Raw genomic sequence first — 21,246 nt, forward strand, 5'->3', positions numbered from 1 at the left:
AATGACTAGTGTTTAGTGCCCATGATAAAATTGGTGGCCCACACAAAAAGATTCCTGGAATTATAGATAGGTCACAGTGCCTGCAATGATGTCGGTGACACACAGATTTCTGGAAATATCGATGGTGATGCATTTCTTCTCAGTGGTTTTGCTACCTTTAATTCTCAGACAACAATTTAAGTTCTCTGTCATCACCGAAGTACTTGTTCAACCTCCACTTCTATTTTAGTCAAATTGCCAATGCTGTGGTAGCCTACATTCATGCAAATGCCATAATTTGTCTGCTCTTTTCTATGTTATACATTCCTTATGTTATGTTTATCAAAATGTACTATATTAATATAGTACATGTTTTCTTTGTTAAATTGTCTTACCAGCACAAACATCTAAACATTTAGGTCTTAACTGTCATTAAGCACAATGGCTGAGCCAGTTGTCATTATAGGCCTAATTCACCGTACAGCGCTTGTACATTTGCGATGTTCTGGCAGTTTTGACATCAGTTAACACATTAGGTGCATTCGACTTCATGCAGCGCCGGTGTCGCCTGCAGCCGCCTGCAGCCCGGCTGACTTGAAGTAGCCAATAGCATTCTCAGCTTCAAGGCAGCCGACTGCACCCGACTGTCTGCGCCGCCGGCGCTGCATGAAGTCGAACGCGCCTATTAAATCATGTAACAATTCACTTAAGTATATACACTTTATTTTGTCTTCCTGTTATATAGATAGTCTGCCCCTTTGCATCGGTTGTAGCCTAAATGCGAATTCGCTCTAAAACACGAAACAGAATTTCCCTATTTTCCGCTTAGTTTCATTTAAGTTATTAGTTTAATTGCGGTAACCTTCTGCACTCCGTTGGATTATAAAAAGGACACCTGCACATTATTAATTTAATAGAGTGCTTGCTTCGAAAAATATCGGACCAGCCTCGCTGCAGACCGGAGGACCAATCAAAGTGAAGGGGCTGTGACGCCGAGAGCAAGCCAAGCTGCGGCGAAATTTTTTGGGATTATTTTTCATTATCTGATGTCGAAATGTTTATCCAATCAACGTCAATCCCGGCACTACACTCCGTTGGGTTATAAAAAGGACGTATGCAGAATATGAATTTTGAAGAGCTAATTTTCACACACACATACACACACACAAACAAACACACATTTCTGGAATTATTAGAGACATTTTGAAGTGACATTGAAATAATTGTAGTTGTGATGTTTACATAAAATCCAAAAGGTTTTAATATGTTTGTAAGGATTTGATGTGCCGGAAGTGAATGGATGTTTACAACTCTACCCAGGCAAAATTGTGTGGACAAGACCACAGTAGCAGCGGAAATAAAATACAAAATTCCCACACAACAGGCTCTCTGTGAAGGTAATACCGGTGTGAATTAAAGATTATTATATTAGCGAGAGGGAAATTGGGTTTATAAACAGTGCTACTGTGCTATTCCCACATAGACACAGAAGCAGAGGAAAAGACTTCCTGCATTTGAATGGAGACCACTGGGACAGTGGGACTTTCTTTCCTATTTTTCTTTATTTCCTCTCTCTCTCTCTCTCTCTCTCTCTCTCTCTCTCTCTCTCTCTCTCTCTCTCTCTCTCTCTCTCTCTCTGTCTCTCTTTCTCTCCCTCTCTTTTTCTCCCTCTTGGTTCTGAAAGCATTTTCTCTTGAAACAAAAGGCAATGAGAAGTTGACAGGGTCCTTTCCTATCATTTGAAATAAGATAGCCATCATCTATCTCAAACTCCCACTCCCTGTTTTCTCCCCCTCCATTCATCTTTTTCAGCCTATTTTCCCTTCCTCAGTTACATTTACATTTAGTAGACGCTCTTATCTACGGCGACTTACAGTAAGTACAGGGACATCCCCCGAGGCAAGTGGGGTGAAGGGCCTTGCCCAAGTACACAACGTCATTTGGTGAGACCGGGAATCGAACTGGCGACCTTCAGATTACTAGCTCGATTCCCTAACCGCTCAGCCACTTGACTCCGTACTACAGCTGTCCGTACTAAGTGAAGTTCCTTAACTTCAACTCTTTGTGCTCTCGCTTACTTTTCCCCCCACACCTTCCTGCCTCTGCACTTTCTTTCTGTCTTTTCCTTACTGTCATATCCACTCTTTACTGGCTCCACTACTTTTTCAATACCTCCTGTCTCTGCCCCTTTCCCGTCCTCCCTCACCAGTGGGGCCCACTACAGGACAGCTGGTCTCATACCCTCCCCTACCCGAAACAATGAGTTTGGAAATTTAACCAACCACAAGAAGAGAGAAAATAGCAACAGCTGCAGGCACCCAGCAAGGAGAATGCCGTGCTAGGGAGCATGTCATCGAAGCCCACCGTTCACCATTAACGTGCCGTTCGGCTCACGGCTCCAAGCTTCCGTCCAGCTGTTCCTGCTACTCTGAGTCTCCTGGAACTTTTCATGCTGTTTTCTTATTGTATTTATAAAACACAAGCACCCAGCATTCTGCAGGATTCAGGAAACTCATTGGTCTCATTTACAAGCAAATGCAAGAGCTACATTCAAAAGCTCTTATCAGGGTCCCATCTGTCTTCAAGCCATCTCACAGTTCCTAATCCTGTTTGCATGGGGAAATGCAGCTGTTGTAACCCTGGTTTTTAGAGTTCAAACCCTCTAATAGAAGGAAAAGCAGAGTCCACGATGATGCCCCTCACTGATAGACAGAACTGACGGTGTTTATTTGACGACACAGTGGAACGCCATGTTTGAGGAGCTTTGCACTGGTCAAAGTTGTCAAAGACCAGGGGGGTGTTCCCCCCAGGCCAACCAGAAAGCTGTGCTGTGGAACCTAGCCCTGACAGTGGCACCTGTGGACTCACCTTAGGAAAGGGCACTAACAGAATGTGCAGCACGTGTTTTGCAATATCTGGGCTTCTGTGTACTTAAAGAAGTAAACAATGCACTGTGTCCCACTGTGTACTTACAGAAGTACACGGTGTTATTCAAATAAGGAAGGGACATCCATTTACTGCTGTCAAGTGCTCTGGGGGCATGTATGCGTTGATTTGGCTCAAATAGCTATAGTACGTTAGTCAACCCTTGGATCACAGCCCAAAAACAAACAACACTTTTAATACTGCATTTGTGCCATTTCAGTGGTCAAAAGCAAGCAATACTTCTCTTTGTTTTCTTTTTGGAAATGTGGCCAGTTTTGGACGACAAATGTACATTACATTTTGTATCGAGGCAGCAAAGTTGCAGGAGTTGAGTTGGTGTGTGCTTTTCATTTGAGAAACTAGCAGATTATAGGAATACAATACATTCTAGAAGGTACAGAATACCTAACATGCTGCATAACATCTTTTCTTTAAAACGGCTTGAATCAAAAGCAGTTTTTCTTAGTTCTTAGGGGCCAGGTTAGAAAAGGCTTAACTTTCTGCTGAATATCTGGAGGTTACAACTCCTCCAAATAGACTTTATTACGTAAAGGCTGCACATCCTATTTTGTAGATTCTCAGGAGTGGCAATCCCATGTACAATAAACTGAAATCCCACTGCCTCAAACTGTAGCCTCTTCACTAGACTGGACCCATACCTGCCTCACACTGTAACCTCTTCACTAGACTGGACCCATACCTGCCTCACACTGTAACCTCTTCACTAGACTGGACCCATACCTGGATGAGTCGGCCGTCGGCGGTCCCCAGGCTGGCCACGGTGTCGTCCTGGACAGGTGCCACAGCAATGGAGGTGAGCAGCACGTTGGAGAACTTGCCTATGAAGTAGTCCAGCCGGACCATGGTGCTAGTCACCTCTAAACGGTAACCCTCCTCGTATTTGCCACAGTCGAATGAGCTCTGGAGGGGGGGGGGGGGGAAGAGAGATAGGAAATACATATTAGACACGTTGAGTTATTGGAACATCACACTGCTTCTCTCTTACATTCCTTCTCAACATTACAACATCAAGAATAGGATGGTGCCAAGGCACTGATGCAGGGAGATCCTCAAACAGAGGCTGGTGAATATATCATGTGTTCATTTTTGGGGGAATAATTGACTTGTCGACAAGCATTTTCACTTGACTCTTTTACGTTGGCGATCTAAGACACACTATAATAGCACTGGGAGTGTATAAGTCCCTCTGGATGCTCAAAAGTAATTAACTTTTCTACAAGCCCCATCTCCCTTGTGACGCTCATATCCCAATCAAAGCACTTCCATTAATCACTTTGGAGAGTCCTAGTACCAACTCTCCAACATGCAATCCCGTGAGCGCAACCCTTAGCCCGAAACTCCCAGGCTTAACACACAGCCCCCCATACCAGATGTGGAATTAGGGTGTGAGGGGACGGGAGTAGGGGAGGAGAGGAGACAAGGATGAAGGGGAAGAGAAGGGGCTATAGCATGGCTCCCTAAGCCTCCTTCATCTGCTCTTTCATCAGGCTCTGCTCGTAATGGAGAGGTCCAGTTGTGGTCCTGGGGCTCATAGGGGCCGTCACATTCTGTGTGTGAGTGTGTATGTGTGTGTGTGTGTGTGTGTGAGTGTGTGTGTGTGAGCGTGTGTGTGAGTGTGTGTATGTGAGGACTTGAGTTTATGCATGGAAGGCATTCATGGAAAACACAAAGGAATGTCCGCTGGTACGGCTGCGCACTATTGCATTTCACCCTCTCACTGGTGTCAGCCTGGCCATGAATCCTCTTCTACCCTGCTCTCTGTCTTTTGTCCATGTCTGGTCAGGGCAAACGTCTGCCCAGTGTTTTCTCTCTCTTGATTTCACTCTTTGTTTTAGACTTTCTTCTGCCATCTCTCTGTGATTAGGCTGCCTACTCTCTTGTTCTCTATCTCTTTTTCTCCATCCTCGCCCGTCTGTGGTTTTAGAGCATGGCTATGTTATCGTTGCACAGTTTCTGAGCCCTCCAGAGCGTACAGTCACACTGTGAAACTATAGACTCCAGGCCAGAGCGGCCGGGACCTTATAATCAATTACCTTTCTCCCTTAGTCTTAAACTGACTTCCCTCTGTAGTTGGGAGAAAACGTTTATTCACGGCCTTTTGTGTCAGCTTCAGGTTACATCCATTATTAATGACCACAGGAGGAGGTTCTACTGGAGAGGTCCTTGACCTTAAAGCTTGACCAGGCCAAGCCGGACTGTTGTTTTCTAAACTTCAGTGATTGGGTGACCTTTCCTTTGATTTTAGAGAGAATGGTGGAATGAGCATATAGCAAAAACAGGAACTTCATGGTCAAATAATGTTTTGTTTTTAAGAGATACTGGGTATGAGATGTTTCTGATGCCGCTACCCACTTTGGAATTTACAACCTACTGTAGCTAGGAAAAACAAACAGGTCAGAGAGTTGGTGAAGATGAAAGAAGATGGTTTTAACTCCACAGCTGTTAGTACCGCTAGACCAGCTGATTTGTCAGCAATGTGGACCTCTGTGATGGACTCTGTGATGGACAGTTTGCCTTTGATGTATCTCATGTGTGTGTGTGCTCTCTCTGATGCTCTTTAACGGCCAAGGTAAACTCCATCATAACTCCTGCTGTCCACTACTCTGGCACTGCAGTGTTTCACACTGGGTACACCTGAGAAACTTGGGAACCGACCCAAGCCCTGGGCCCCCTCTCCAAAGATCAACAGCGTTAGAGACGTCATGGCCAAAGATAAGTCTGAGTTAACAACACACAGTTTCAAAAGCACGTTCTAGGGGCTGATTCTTTTTATAGCAAATAGAAGGGTTAGTTAGAGCAGAGCTGACCAAAAGGAGTCTGAGAAAGAAAGGTCTCGGGGCATTCCTCTGCCTCGCCGAAGTTATTGCCAAGGATCAAGGCAATGAAATTGGACAGTGGAAGTCTGTTTTGACAAGCTCCTTTCAAAGTCCCGCTATTGTCTCTAGGCTTTTCCTTGGCACAAAGTCAGCGGGGAAGCCGTCACGTTGCCACGGCAGAGTGTTTTTCCTCTCGGCTGAAGACTACCCATAAAAAGACTCACGTCGTTCCTTCTTCACTCAAAACGAATTCAAATGCCACATGACCCTTCAAACGGCTCGACTTTAAGATTCGAGTTTCCTCCAAGTGTTTTCAGTGTTTAACATGCTTATCTACATTTTGGGAACGCGTTATTCAGCCGTAAAAACTGGAGCCGGCGTGATACGTGAGACACTGTACACCTTTTGGCCCACACTTATCCAGCAGCCATTGTCCTCGACACAACAGCATGACGATAGGGTTACAGTGCAGCGGTTTGGTGTTGTGGAGCACCGTGCCCTTTGGCGTACCCCAGCAGAGTCAAGAGGGGTGTGTAAGGGGATCCGCTTGGCCTAATGTCCCTTTCATACTCTCACTCTGACCCCCGGGGTCTGATGGAGCAGACACACTAATGCCTCGACCATAAACTGAGGGTGGTGTTACTAGAAGGGGGGGCATGCAGGAAAGCACGCACACAATCACACACACACACACACACACAATCACACACACACACACACGTACACTTCCCCACAAGTACATCAACACACCTGGTATGTCGCTGCATACACACAGCTCGATGCACAAATGTACGCACACACAGGAAAGGGTGAATGAACGTCGAAACTTGGACCAAATAAACCGTTCTTGAACATGACATTGAAGAATGACGTACATTCGTGAATCGCTTTGATATCGTCGTTCTGTCACACGTCCGTTTGCACAATCAGCCTTCCTTTCCGATGCGATCGGCTCATTTGGAATGTGGCGTGAGACAATGACTGCACATGTGAGTGTTCGTGTCAGGCGGGTAAGACAGGGTTACTGATTATGCGTATCCATATAAATATGATGCACAGCACACTGCATGTGTACACATGGTAAAGGAGAGAGGTGAGGGTGGGCACACATAGCTACGCTTGGACAGGACATGACAACACCTGCATTTGTAACCTGATTCTGGTAGCTGTATTGACTGGGCTGAATGTGTGCATGCAGGAATGTGTGTGTGTGTGTTTGTGTTTGTGCTCACGCGCATGACAGAGAGTGAAAGTGTGTGTGTGGCTAGTGACTGCGAAGGGAATTAGAGAAGCTGACAAAAGATAGAGGAGGCCCTGGCGCGCCCAGTGCAGCTGGTAGGTGCCCTCTGCATGCCAGGCAGGGTCAGGGGTCAGCGTGTTATAAGGCCCAGGGTGGCACTGGCATGGAGCGAGAATGGCCTCACATAAAAAACGTGGGGCGAGCTGGAGCGGAACAATATTCACCTTTGTTTCTCGGCCACTCGTTTTGAGTGTCTCGGTTCAGCAAGGGAGAAAAGCAGGGGGGGGGGGGGGGGGTGGGGTGGGGGGGAGGTGGGGGGGTGGGGGGAGGTGGGGGGGGGGAGGTGGGGGGGGGGGAAATGGAGGGGGGGAGGTGGAGGGGGGGGAGGTGGAGGGGGGGAGGCACCTGTTGCTGCGAGGCTCCCTCCCCCCTCTTGGTTTTTTATGTTTTGCTCCCCCACCCTTCCTCTCCAATCCCCCTTTCCACACCCTCTCCTCCTTGCCCCCACCATTTCCTCTCATCACCCTCTCTCTCTCTCTCTCTCTCTCTCTCTCTCTCTCTCTCTCTCTCTCTCTCTCTCTCTCTCTCTCTCTCTCTCTCTCTCTCTCTCTCTCTCTCTCTCTCTCTCTCTCTCTCTCTCTCTCTCTCACATAGGCAGTACTGGACCGCATGGGTCAGTTGAACAGTCAAATCATCTGTCATCGCCACAGCTTTTGTTGCTCTCTGGGGGTTTCCTGCCGAGGTAACAATGCAGACTGCGGATCCCTGGGTCGAGCGTCACAAAAAAACTGGCACAGTGAATGATGAGCCAGCACCGTGAATTCCCTGGCTCATCTTGGAGAAAATATAATCACCTTTAAGAATGCAGTCAATTTACCCTGACGCAATGGCTTCTGTCTCTCACTAAATATAAGTACAACAATTTTGTTTGATTTGGGTTAAGGAAAGTATTAGTTATTTTGCTTTCTTTCTTTCTTTTTGATTGGAAAAGCAAAGAGAGTGATTTTGGGGCCAAAAATATCCAGTAAGACCATATTTCAGTCCTGTGACTTGAGTTCTGTAATAACATTAGGCAGTGTCAGGCACTTTCATTGCATTGGCTACTTGTTATTTATAGATAGTAGACAATAAGCAACATTTGGCTTAGACCTAAACTTAAACATGACGAGATTTAAATGTAATTAAGTTGACACTGTTTTATGGCTAGGTATTTGACATTTAGTAAGCTAACACTAAGATACCCCTTATACTTAATAGGTTACTCAACAAAAACAACCCTTGAGGCAGGATGTTAGGCATTGCATAGTACATTAACCAAAAGTGTGATGACTCAGGAAGCCGTGTGACAAACAACATATTGAGTTGTGCGCATGACAGACTTTTTTAGGTTTGTTTGATCTGTTGTCCTTAGTCATCCGTGTTGAGGAGAGAGTTGTTTCTTACAAGTGGCATCCTTTTTCCATGCAACAGTCCAGCTATCAAACATACTTACTGTTGCAGCCGCCAGCCCAACATGCTAATTCAATTAAAGGAACAGACAAACGTAAATGGGGGATAATTTAGAGTTGCCATGCTGCTCTTAGTTAGCGCCCATCATTTATTAGCGTTAGTCTATTAATCACTATAGACAGTGGGGGCTTTCAAGGGGTGTCCCACCATGCACCACTGCAACTGTCAAACATCAAACATAATCAGCTTTAAAGAAAAAATTAAAACTCAGATTACAATTGAAATTACTCAAGGCTGAAAACCATAAGAGCGTAAAGATATGAACAGTTTCAAAGCCATTTTGCCAAATACTGCTGGAATTCCTGGTTTGCAAAGTGTGGAATAATAAATTCCACCCACCAGTACAAACTCTTGGCAGGACCTTCTTAGTGATGACTTCACAGTGAGTAAAAACCATGGGGGATTTGTGGGACATCATACTACTATTCGGATCAGGGTATACGAATGGAACTAAGTGTCTTTCTCCCTGTTTCTTATTTCTTGTGAGATCCAATTCTGAGGAGAAAGACCGATTTCCTACATACAAGACCCGTACAAGACAATGTGGTCAAAAGCAAACTGGGGTAGGAATTAAACAGTAGACCCTAAAAAGGATGCACCCGGGAAAGCCATGATTCCAAACCGGGTCACAATGCCAGGTATTGGTGGACATTGGGTGTGAATAGAAGCTTCTGGAATGAGAGGAGATTTGGGCAGATTGTCCTGGCATAAGGGAAGATACTCATACCCAAACTATGCTAGGATACAAATCAGAGACAGACATGGGGATATTAAAAACCAATAAGACCCCAAGTACATGAGAGGGGGATAAGGATAAACCCTGCCTTACGATCTGGAAACTGGCAACGCAAAATGGAAAACAGTGGTTGGATTTTCTTTTTTTGATCACTGACCCTTTTATGCATCTCTTTTGTGAAGCCTTGTCACAGATGAACTTTCCACACAAAAACATGTAAGCAAAGCATAGCCACACACAAGAACAGACATGGCCAAAAGCGTGTATTTAAACAGGGAAAGGGTCAAGGTTGAATGGAAACACAAACAGTCTTGCCAAATACACAAAACTGTGACGGGTTTTACGAGAACTGATCTAAAAAAAACACTTGTTTCAATGTTTTTCATGACAACTTGCAGGTGGTGGCCTTTCATGGTTTTTGAGAAGCTCTATTTACACAGCAGCTAAATGCTACATAGCAACATCTATAAAGGACAAGACATACATAGCAAAAGGCAAACTAACAATTAGCCTAGCCTCAGTCCACAGAAAGCTCTGCAGCAACACAATAATGCAGATTACTTCTTTTTCACGCCTCTAAACTCATTCTCTCACAGATATTTAGGGTCATGTTTCAATACAACAAGCTGCCTGGCTCCCAGCATTCGAGACACAAACTTGCAGAAGGTGTTCAAATCTGTTTCAGTTTAAGTGTAAAGAAGATCTTCCTCACAAAACCCTTTACCATAGCTGAACCACAAAAAACCTTTGCACGGTTCATTAGCTGTTCAAACGACACAAAACAATTCAGCTTCTTCAGGTGTGGGGTTGTTTTTCTTTTGAAATATGATTCAGAGACTGAAAGGAAAGGGTTGAATCATGGGGCATTCAAAGCCTCTTGATGCAATCTCAGTGGTGTCCTGGAGATTTGCTAGATAGCCTCCATGTTTGTTGTGCATTGTTTGGGAGTGTGCCAGGGTGATAAAACCCACCAAGTGTGAAGACAGAGAGGAGTAAAGGGGGCTCATTTTATTCCCTAACATTACTTAAGTACATAGAAGCACAATCTCCACCGACTGAGGATTTTCAATTGAATAGAATGTCGGGTTTAGCATCAAGTCTAGACAATGGCCTCCAATGAAGTGAGGGGGCCATTTCCACTTCCTCCAGTTCTCCACTCAAAAGTGTGTGGGAACACTAGGTGAGGTCTTACCATTGATATGACATTTTAATTTTAATATCATTGTTATCTTCACATGACTATATATTGATTGATATTGATTCTTGTTTAGCAGTCATGTAGCTATGTTCCCTTTTTACCCAGTGTGTGTTCCCCATGTCCTGAGCTTGGACCGAGTGGAAAGCTATAAGGGCCAAACATGGCGTAATATACAAGGATGGCCTTTTGTAATCTTCAGCCTGCTTTTCCGTATACCAGCTGTTGTGTCTTATCTCTGTTTTCTCTGTTCACTATAAAATGAGCTCTCTGACCCTCATGCCTCCACTATTTCCGTGTCTTTTATCTGCTTATTATTCTTGAGTCCTATTTCTTGTCTAGTTTTACCCTCCCTCCACTAAGCTGGCTGATACATGTGTATAAACTCTAGAATCTACACTGAAGTCGAATTGTTGGAGGAGACCAACTTTCCCCCCTGATTCCGAGACTTAAACTTCATCCATCCATGTGGTTGATAAGTGACCAATGGGTGCTACAGCATTATGGACATCTATAACAGTATTTGAAGCTTTTGTCTGCTTCTTTGTTCATAGAGTTGACCGGCAGGCCGGTCCCGGCTATTTGCCGCTTGAACAACTTTTGTGATTACGACCCTGTTTGTAAAGCCAGCTCAGACAGGGAGGACAATAGTCTAAGGGTATAAGGCCAAGGAAATGAGGGGGCAGTGTCGGGGTCGAGGTGAGGCCATAGATCAGAAGGTTGGCCAAAGAGTGGGACATTTTTGTTTGTTCCTTTAAGCTTGAATGGTTGAGTTGAAGACTGTGGCAGCGTCGTGTGCTCCACCAGTTATCAGGAAATCGATGTGTTGAGAGACAGGGAGTAGGAGGACTGGCAAGAACATGATTAAAGAATGGCATTGGGGCCTTGACTCATGAGCACTAAAGAGCAAAGCTTCTCATCTGACACGTAACAAGTGTATCATGTGGTGCCTTAGGGCATATTGGCAAATGATGTAGGGAGTTGCAGTAGGGCTTCACAATCCTGTATGGGAAGAGGGAGGATATGCAGACAGTGTGTCTTATTTGTAATGGCATGTCGAAAGGGGATATTGACATGCCACAGACTTGGTAAGGGTAGGCCCAGCTAAGGGGCAATTTTGTGTAAAGGTTTCCTTTACAGGAACAGGTTGCAAGCAGAGACGGTTTCAGTAGTTAGTAGAGCTCTGTGTATCTGGGTTATAAAGATAAGCTACGCAAACATAGCCGTAACGTATAAATCATTAACTATGTGCATAATAAGAACAGACATTTACCAGACAGGTAATTCTTTCGATCAACACAAAATATCTGTTTACTGAGAATTAAAAGTCTTGTTCTGTCAGCAACGAAGCACAACAGTGTTGTGCAATTGTTAATTCCTAAATGAGTTGTCGCTTACGGAATTTGAATGACCTGTGCTAGAATGGGTAAGATTTCCGAGCATGAACAACAACAGAATCAGATGAAACATCCCAAACGATGCAGTCTGATTTGACTGTGGTGATGCATTTGATTAGAATGGCTTTGAGTCTTGCTTACAGCCAGGTGGTGAGAAAGGTAGGGCGAGCTGGCAGCTGGATGCCAGGTGCCTATCCACCCGTAGCACCTGGTGATAGAGGTGACCAGGTCTTTCTTCATGCATACAGCATGTCTGGGCATGGGCTCCTAGTCAAACACCACAACGGACTGGAGTCACTGAGGGAGGGGAAGGGAACTGAAGGAACATGCAGCTGTAGGGCTTTACCCAACATTCAGTAATGGGCAAGTCTGTGTGCGTACGTGTGTGAGACCAAGATGAATACACTTGAAACTGTAACAACCACCCCCACCCCACACACACACATACAGACCCCCCCCCTCACACACACACACACAGACACACACACACAAACACACACACCCACAAACACGCAGACACACAAAAGCTTAACCCTACATCATATCTGATCAATCTCTGTGCATACACACACTTCTACTCACCCACACATTCACACCTTATCAAAACCCTAGATTCTCACATTCTAAGCGGGAGGACAGGATGAGGCAAGACGTATTTTCATTCTTTTGTTCCTTTCTGGGGAGTTGGATTCTCTCCCAACTACGAGTAGTCCTGCGATGGTTCTGCCCAACCAGCTAGTAGCAGGCACCAGCAGGCCGAGGTATGTGAGGCGCCTACTGTGACATCTACAGTCCAATGATTCGCAGCAGCACTTACTCAATGGTTGACTGGTAAATCCTGAAAAAATAACATGCCATGCCTTTGATGCTGGGATATAAATCCTTGTTGTTTCTTAGAATCTGACTCAATTAAGATTTTTACGTCTACAAACATTGTATTTTTTAAAACTGGGCGGCTAATTAAAATGACTGTCGATCAAATGCGTCTTTGATGGAGAATTATATTGTGGAGAGTAATCAATCTGGCTCCAGATTAAATTTAAAACCAATTAGTGTTTGGGTGGTTTTTCAAAAATCAATGGTAATCCAATGATAATTTTGACCTTAAATGTGGCCGTTTGTTATTTTTAGCGTCAACAGTCCCTTCCCCCTAACCGTTATTAGACTTTCAAGCAAGTGAGCAAGGCTTGCCAGCGACAATACAAACCCTTACCATCTCTCAGAAAACTTCCATTGCCTTACTGAGCAAACCTCCAGTGTCTTATTTTAACTACTAAAGTCACGGAGCAGCACACAAACAGGGTCAATACCGTTTCAAAAATCTTGCACAAGTCTAATGAGAGGACAGATTATTTGATCTTTTTTTAGGATTCAGGTCTAAATATACCCTGGAGACTCATATGAGCGAGCTGTGAGGGAATTCGAGGAGAAGTTCTGGAAACAGACTTTCTCTATTACATGCATACAACAGCGAGCCTCTTATCATTATGTCATTTATCATGCAACACTCAATTGCATGAGAGGTTTGGTTGAGAGGTTTACGTGACTTGACAACCCCTACTTACATCAAACATGCTCCTGCAAAGGATTTCTTCTCTCCTTTGAATTCCTATTTGAGGTCTCTGGCGTAACTGGAGTTGAACTGACCATATGACAAAAACATTGAAAGTATGCCACTTTCGAACTTTTATGATTTTATGGCCTAGCTTATCTTCAGGTCTACTGTTTGATAAGAGAGCCTATTTGCCATATGCAGCTTAACAAGACTCATACATCTATTAGATAAGGATCCCTCTATTCCAGACAATGAAAACAAGATCAAGCCTTCATCAATAAACATCTGGTCAGTTCTTGATGATAACTGCCAGGTTTACAAAACCAACAAACTTCCGTAAATATTTTTAGACAGAAGACGTACAAACACTGTACAAAAGAGATAGGGTTGGGGTTTTAAAACTACTTTTTTAAAGAGCACAATATCGAACCATTTGCCTCTGAGTGAAACCAAGTGCAGGAGAGACTGACTCAGAAACTAAAACAATAATAATGGGGTCATAGCCATAACAGCTGCCCAGAACAAAATGTAGTAATGTTTTCATATATGAAGTGAACTGGAGAATGGAGAAATAGATTCAGTTGTGACAATAATTATACACCGGTGCAACAAGTACCTCAGGCAACGAATGTTATCCTCTGTCATAGTCAAATTAGTAGATAGATTAGTAGTACAAAGTAGTGTCATAGCATGACCTCATGATCTTTGCGGTTTGTAAGATAACTGCTTTGTCAAACATAACCAAAGTAAATATTTACCAAATAATGAAGACAGGTGAGCATCAAAAGGACTAAAGTTTGGAGTGTTATGGTGTAGAGCTGTGAAAGACAGAGCTTTCCCAGTGAAAGGGTCACAGGATCTTCCACCCTGTGGCTAGCGGGATCCAGCCATCCAGCTGACACACTGATCTCACTGCTTTCCTTTTTACTAACCCTCAATCCCCCCTGCTTCTTAACTCTACAATACCTAACTTGTCAAGCCCTTTTAACAGACTCATTTGGTTTGAGTGGACCTGCACACGCTCATAGACATTAGGTAATGATGGAGACAGAGGGAAGCAAGCCTGCTGCAGATATTGGCAGGTCTTCTAAAAAGGTTGTCAGCGGGATCATTCATGTCAGTATTGACCATATGGTTTAACTGATTGATTCGATCAATGCTGATAGATTAGAGCATGGAGAGTAGGCAGGACGACAAAGGGAGATGTTAGAAGAGTAAGAAGATGTGGAAAGTGTTTGGTCAGAGGGTTTTGAGAGAAAGGACAAACAATTACGTTTATCCCATACGCTTAAAAAACAACTCATACCTCCTTACCTCTACAAATCTTCATTCAACAAATCTCATCGATGACGCATTCTTATTTTCGGACAAAATTATCATTTTGCAGCACGTTAGAATGCTTGGATTATCATGGTTTTAGTGGACTTCTCATGTTTTTGTGGAACTTTCCTTACGAAAGAAAAACACTTACCGCGTTGTAGCAGCGCTTCTCATCAGATCCTGTGAAGTGGTAGAGCTGCTTGGTGTGACACACGCGTATATTTTTGTCGAGAAACATGTCATTGATGTCGGCGAGGGAGACGACGCACACCGCCGATCTGGCGAGGGGCTCCGGAGACTCCGGCTTGCTTACGGCGAAGGTGGCGAACAGCACGTCGTCGCCCTCCTTCAGGGACATGTCTCTCTGCATGTCGCGACCAGCCTTGGCCACGTAGGCCGCCTGCAGCACGTTGAACACCTCGATCCCCTCCGCCGAACGCCTCCGTCGTCTGCTGGTGGTGATGCACTCGAAAGGCATCTCCACGTAGCGCCGCAGCTCGGCGTCCGAGGAGCACGTGCGGACGATGCGGGTGTGGTAGGCCCGCGAGTCCCTTCCCTCCTGCTGCACTGTGAGGAAGTAGGCGTAGGGGCCGCTCTGGAAGGAGTAGACGTAGCGCAGGTAGTAGTTCCCACGCAGCGGCGGCGTTAAGTCCATGTAGGACTGGTCAGAGAAGAAATTGAAGCCGTCTTGGGTCTCCTTCATTTCGCGCACAGAGATGGTGTGGTGCTGCTGGGGTTTTGTGAGGGATGGGTTTCCACCTCCTGGGATTTCGGAGTTCCCTACGAAGAAGCGGACCACACCTCCACTCTCCACACTGAGTACACGCGCCCCCGAGGCCCCTGCGACACAGTCGGGGCAGCCCTGTACACCTCCACCGCTGGGCTTGGGTGAATACATGCATTGAGATGCTTTGTCAACCTTCCATCGGTCTTCCAGCACATGACTTCGGCAAACCCCATTGTCCGCTGAGCCACAGGTGAACAACTCGTCATCGTAGTAGGTCTCTACTAGCATGGCCAGGTTAATGTTGTCCTCCATGTTGGTCTTTTCGGAACCATCCCGCAAAGGACCACATCGCAGGTTTTCTGACACAGGCCCAGTTTGGTATTCGGACACTTTTGTAAGGTTTTCAGAGAGAGCATAGATCCGGTTGACAGCCCCCACATATACAGCACCTTCAAAGGTCAGGAGATTGTGTATAGGAGTGTCTGCCACAAAGCTAGGGAGATCGTAGGTCACTGAGAGGTTGAGCTTCTTTTCTAATTGTTCCTCACATTGAGCCATTACCTTAGGACACAGAGTCCAGAGTAGGAAGACTATGCGAATGGCGTCACACAAGTAGATATTCATCCTGTCAAAAAATATGTCAAAGAGAGATTTTCAGAACAAGTGTATTTACTTACTCTGGGCATTCATACTGTAACACAAATAGGCACCAAAAAGCTGTCTGATCTCACTTGTTTGCATCATGAGTGAGTGGAACAATTACATTCTGTGTATGCAAGGAAACCTTCAACAACTTGAAGAGGGAGACAATTACAATATAAAGTGTGATAAATGGAACTTTGTTTAGTGTCCCGCAGTAAAGTAACTGTAATTTAAACTCATGAAGTATGAGGGACTGCCACTGGTCAAGCACCACTTATGTGGTTCAGTGCTCTGGTAGATAGAGAGAGAGAGAGAGAGAGAGAGAGAGAGAGAGAGAGAGAGAGAGAGAGAGAGAGAGAGAGAGAGAGAGAGAGAGAGAGAGAGAGAGAGAGAGAGAGAGAGAGAGAGAGGGTGAGGGTGAGGGAGAGGGAGAGGGAGAGGGAGAGGGAGAGGGAGAGGGTGAGGGAGAGGGAGAGGGAGAGGGAGAGGGAGAGGGAGAGAGATGGTCCACACCACAACAATCAACAACAAAAAACATTTTGATTCACACTTATATGCAAGCTTAATAGTGAATGTTTTTGATCTCATACCCTGAAAAAAAACTAGGTGTATGAACAATAGCACATCATGACTGCCGAAATATTTAACTTCAAGTAGACTTAACAGACAAGATATTCCAACACAGTTGCAGGTGCGCCTATCTAGTCATGGATTGCTATAATTAGAAGCCGATAGAGTTATGAGCAAGGGGGCTAGAAAAGCACACACAAACACAGCTGTTAACTTAACATATTGTTACCTGGCACCTGCAAAGTTCCGTTATATTAAATGTTTCTCGAACAAAAAAAGAATAGGCAAATACAGCCAAGAGTGACTGTTAAATTGTAGTCGGAGAAATGGTCGGCTCTGATGGAAAATCTTTTTGGAAATTCTCTTATGGAGAATATTTTGGGCAATATCGCACGTTTGAAGTTACCTCAGATGTCTGTCTATAATCATTTACAATTTAGGTAAAATGTAGGCTACAGTTTAATTCCCTTTAATGAGATATTGAATTTACATCAAAGCAAGTGGATGTTCACTTTCTAACGGATAAGTTACGCGTGTCAGTTGGAGAATGTTCTAATTAATTGAAAAACAAACGTTCAAACGTAGCTTACCTGCCTGGACTTTCAATGTGTTACTTTTGTGTTTGTTTATGTTTCAAAGCATATTCCTCGGGATTCCCTCACAAGTGAGACTCGCGCGCATAGACTTCTTGACATCCGAAAGACCAAATTGATGCGGATAAGTTTCTAAAATGTTTTCACAACTTCCAGCACAAATGTTTCCCAGTTTCCACGTTTCGTCCGACAGTCACTCAACTCGGGCGCAAAGTGTGTGAACCTGTGACTCATGAGAGGGATGTGTAGGTCACATTGGCATTCAAGAACCTCTGTTTTTCTCTCCACGTAAATTGCGCTCCTCCTCTCTGGGTTACTGCTTGCGTAGCACGAGGTGATAAGAAGCGGGAGTTGAGGTGACAGTAGTGTGCAACTATTTAAGCAACTAAATATTTCTATATATAATTGCATATGAAAGCCATTTCATGACAATTATTATTATTATTTTTTTCAAAATAATACAAAGACTCACAAAACATTTTTCAGACCAAATAACTACCCGGAATAGTACTTGACTGAACTACATTGATACGGTATTTTAGGTCTTCACAAAACGACTCTCTCAGCCGTAAAAATGAGGTAAGATTTTAAAGGCTAACCCAACTGAGTGTCACCCATGAATCACAGCTGGCAGTACAACAATCTCTTTGTCCTGCTTCCTGACAAGCAGTGAATTGGAAATCATGATAACAGAGAGTAGATTGAGTGTTAATAAGCTACTGTAAGTTATTTTGCCATACAGCTTTTCTTAAAAGAAGCATGAACTAGTTTTAGTGTCTTCTTCTTATAATTTCTGAACAGAAATAAAAACATTGAACGCTTCTCCTCAAATTTGGGCACTGGCATGCAGTATTGTACATACACCATGCTTGGAACACTTGTATTGCTAGGTTTTAGTCTAGATTTCTATGAAAATGTCTCTCCAAATTCAAGTGCTGTCCTGTCTAATGTGAGTCACAGTCAGTCAATGCACCCCCACTTAGTTGGCTTAACATCCTGTGTTTGAATTAGTAACCATGTTTTCCAGTACCTGTGGGTATGTTTGCCACGGGTGTGCCTGCAGTGGGGTGTGTCTAAGTTAGCCCAAAGGAGTGTGTGACTCGTGTGGTATCAGACTGTTGGTGGGGTCACTATTCCCAGGGGCAGCAGCTGAAGGAGAAAGCCACTCTGGTGGTCAACCTCACAAATGTACACTGTAATCACAAGCTGTTTGTGTGTCAAATCTGGAAACTCCACTGTATGACAGGCTTCCCAAGAATGATCTGCATCCGCCACATAACCTGCAAAGCGGTTCATGTGTGAAAGTGTGATTGTAGACAACACACTGCAGATTTAGTGTCCGTCATGTTTGGAGGCACATTGCAAATGTTTTGCCAATGTCATTCATAAATGAACAGTGGCGTGGCTCATTTTATATTTAATGCCATCTGCTGGTACATAATGCAAACTGCACCACAACCTCTACGTGAATAGAACCTGTGGGCATGACTGAACAGCGTCAAACATACAATACGACAGGCACAGAGTGAACAGCCTCTGAATACCAAAGTAGGAATAATATAGCAAAAAGCATAGCAATCCTCAATCTTGATTCAATGAATACACTGTCCATCCCTGATAACGAACCAAGTCTGTCTGGGTTATTTATCGTCCGATGGTCAATACAAAGCTAGGTTAACTGCTGACCAGGGACATTTTGCTACTGTAAACTCTGATTGATGCTGTTGACCCATTAGAGGCCTCTGTTGGTTCATTCTGCAGATGGACCCACCATATACCTCCCAGAGTTCCTTCAGCTGATGGCTGTAACTGTGATTTATCACACAGCCTCAACAACCTGGTTTGATGGTAATGGTGATCAAGATCAATATCTGATAACAAAGCGGAAGTAATAAAAACACACTTTTTGGGTGTTGAATAAGAGATACGTGAATGCGGACATCCAAAATGGGGGTCAAAGGTGGAGTGCATGTCAGGATGAGCGAGCAGACTTGTTTTTCAGGGCTCATCGGCTGCTTGCACATTGGAGGTGCACTCGTAATGAAATAGGAAATCAAAAGATCCCAATCTCCTGTTACAGCGTGAAAGAACGCCAAGCGGTGGAAGAGAAAGTTGTTCCTCAATAAGATGGAACTCTCCCCTGTATCTGCTTGTGTGGCCGTCTGCGGATGAAATCTCACCGGTCGTGAAATTGTTCATATCAAACATCAGTGCTATGCTGCGTATGTAATAAAGGTAATAGGGTCTTTTGTGTTCCCATCAGTGGAAAGACATGGGCTCTAAGACATGGACTGCATCCAAATTCAGGAAGGCTTATCACTCATATCCCTGGGGTTAGAAATATAAGCCTCTGCTTCTTTAAGTAAACACACACAATTTTTTGTTAGGGAGGGGGAGCCTGATTGTCGAAAAACACTGCTGAATCTCTACATTCTCCTTCTTTATAGCACACTCTGTTTTGCATGCCAACGATTTTTCTGGTCTTGTTAAATTGTTTACGGGACGTCCTGAAGAGCTCTTAAAATATCCTTGTTCACTTGTCTATTCAGGGAAGCCTTTTCCAAAACAAGCCAGCTCGTATTGCTGAAATCCAACTGTGGTTTCGGGCTTCCATTCAACTCATACATCTGGACAAGGCAGGTGTCTCACTAGGATCAGATATTGGTGGATGACTCTACCCTCCTACTCTCCACTCCCTCTCCAAGTTAGTGGATTAGCAGTTGGCCACATAATACTATCAGACAGACAAGATAACACCCAGTGAGGGCATGGGAAACCAGGTGTGCGGTGGAGAGATGGGGAGGAACATTGGCCTGGGGTGGCGTGATTAGAAGACCCAGACACAGGGAGGGGGGGGGGGGGGAACAACTCACTGCCAGACTTCTTGCTCTATGACATCAGAATAAGATTCTGTCTTCGTTACTATTTGGTACACAACAGCAGCTGATGATTTGTCGGTAGGGAATGATGATATGCCGACGTGTCTTCAGTTATGACCTCAAATACACAAGTCCACTTGTGGACTGTCCTCTATTCTGGTGTCGTTTTTGGTGTCTTTGTTTTATGTATTTAGGTTGTCGTCGTCCTTATGTGTTTTACTGTGGTCACTTTCATAGTGGTAAACGAGCCATTTGCACTAGTTCATTCTTATTACCATTTGACCTAATACACGGTAGGCTACAGTGTTTTATTTCTATGCACAGGGACAAGGGAACAGGTTTGCTGCATCACATAGCCTTAACTTTATTATAAACACTACGCTAGGAACAGTGCCTCCCCATTTGTTTGTTGTAGATCTTTTGGTAAGGTGGTTAGGATACCTTTTTATTCATTACTTTCCTTGGGCACCAATCACAGTACCCTTGTTGCTTTGTGGCAAACATTTATTTCTTAAGCAATAAATAGAATTTCACTTTAGTACTGTTTCCTAGTATTTGATATTGTAACACAAGCACATAGTTGGCAGACACATCGTGTTAGGCCCTTCTCTGCCAGACGGAGGGGGGATGACACGTTCAGGCATTGAGTAATTTACATACAGCACTATACTGCCCCCTAGTGCAGGTTGAAATGTTTTCGCTGCAAGGGATTATTGGTATTATTATAATTTACCATCAGGTGGTGCCACTGCACTGCAATCCCAACTGACTATACGAAAACAAGTCCCGAGGAAAGTAGCCGATCAACTAAGGGTGTTGGAAAATACGAGGCCGAAAACAATGTAAAAAAAACGTGTCATCTGGTTTCCTATCTTATTTTCTAATCCCACCTGTCTTGCTCATCAAATAACTGATTGATCGACACAGGTCTTCTTGTTTTCTGTTGTTCTGTGATGGTTTTGCACAACTGTGTGAAGCACTGGACTGATGTTCTTTTCACCTGGATTGTCACTATGCACATATTTAGTTAGTATTGCAACAGATTTTTGTATCTCACTACAATGTGGATGTTTGATTGATTCATTTTAGTTTGATTCATTTGAGAACATTTTAACCACAGGGAAGGATCGTAATTATGATGG

General features: G+C 44.2%; 1 protein-coding gene across 2 annotated transcripts in view; it reads right to left on the reverse strand.

Moving 5' to 3' along the window:
- The window catches only part of met (MET proto-oncogene, receptor tyrosine kinase), a 43,977-nt gene extending 26,459 nt beyond the window's left edge, over positions 1-17,518 (reverse strand). For both annotated transcript variants that reach the window (XR_014729724.1, XM_084672192.1), the window contains exons 1-3: positions 17,223-17,518; positions 14,845-16,045; positions 3,646-3,825 (exon numbers count right to left, since the gene is read on the reverse strand). Coding sequence is in view for 1 of the 2 variants with exons in the window: in XM_084672192.1 (XP_084528318.1) it covers positions 3,646-3,825; positions 14,845-16,044 (1,380 nt within the window). In the remaining variant the exon portion in view is untranslated. The remainder of the gene's footprint in view (positions 1-3,645; positions 3,826-14,844; positions 16,046-17,222) is intronic.
- Positions 17,519-21,246: the final 3,728 nt, after the last annotated feature.

The sequence above is a fragment of the Hypomesus nipponensis genome, chromosome 14 (genome assembly GCF_054491055.1).
Source record: "Hypomesus nipponensis isolate SF chromosome 14, ASM5449105v1, whole genome shotgun sequence".
Lineage (NCBI taxonomy): Eukaryota > Metazoa > Chordata > Actinopteri > Osmeriformes > Osmeridae > Hypomesus > Hypomesus nipponensis.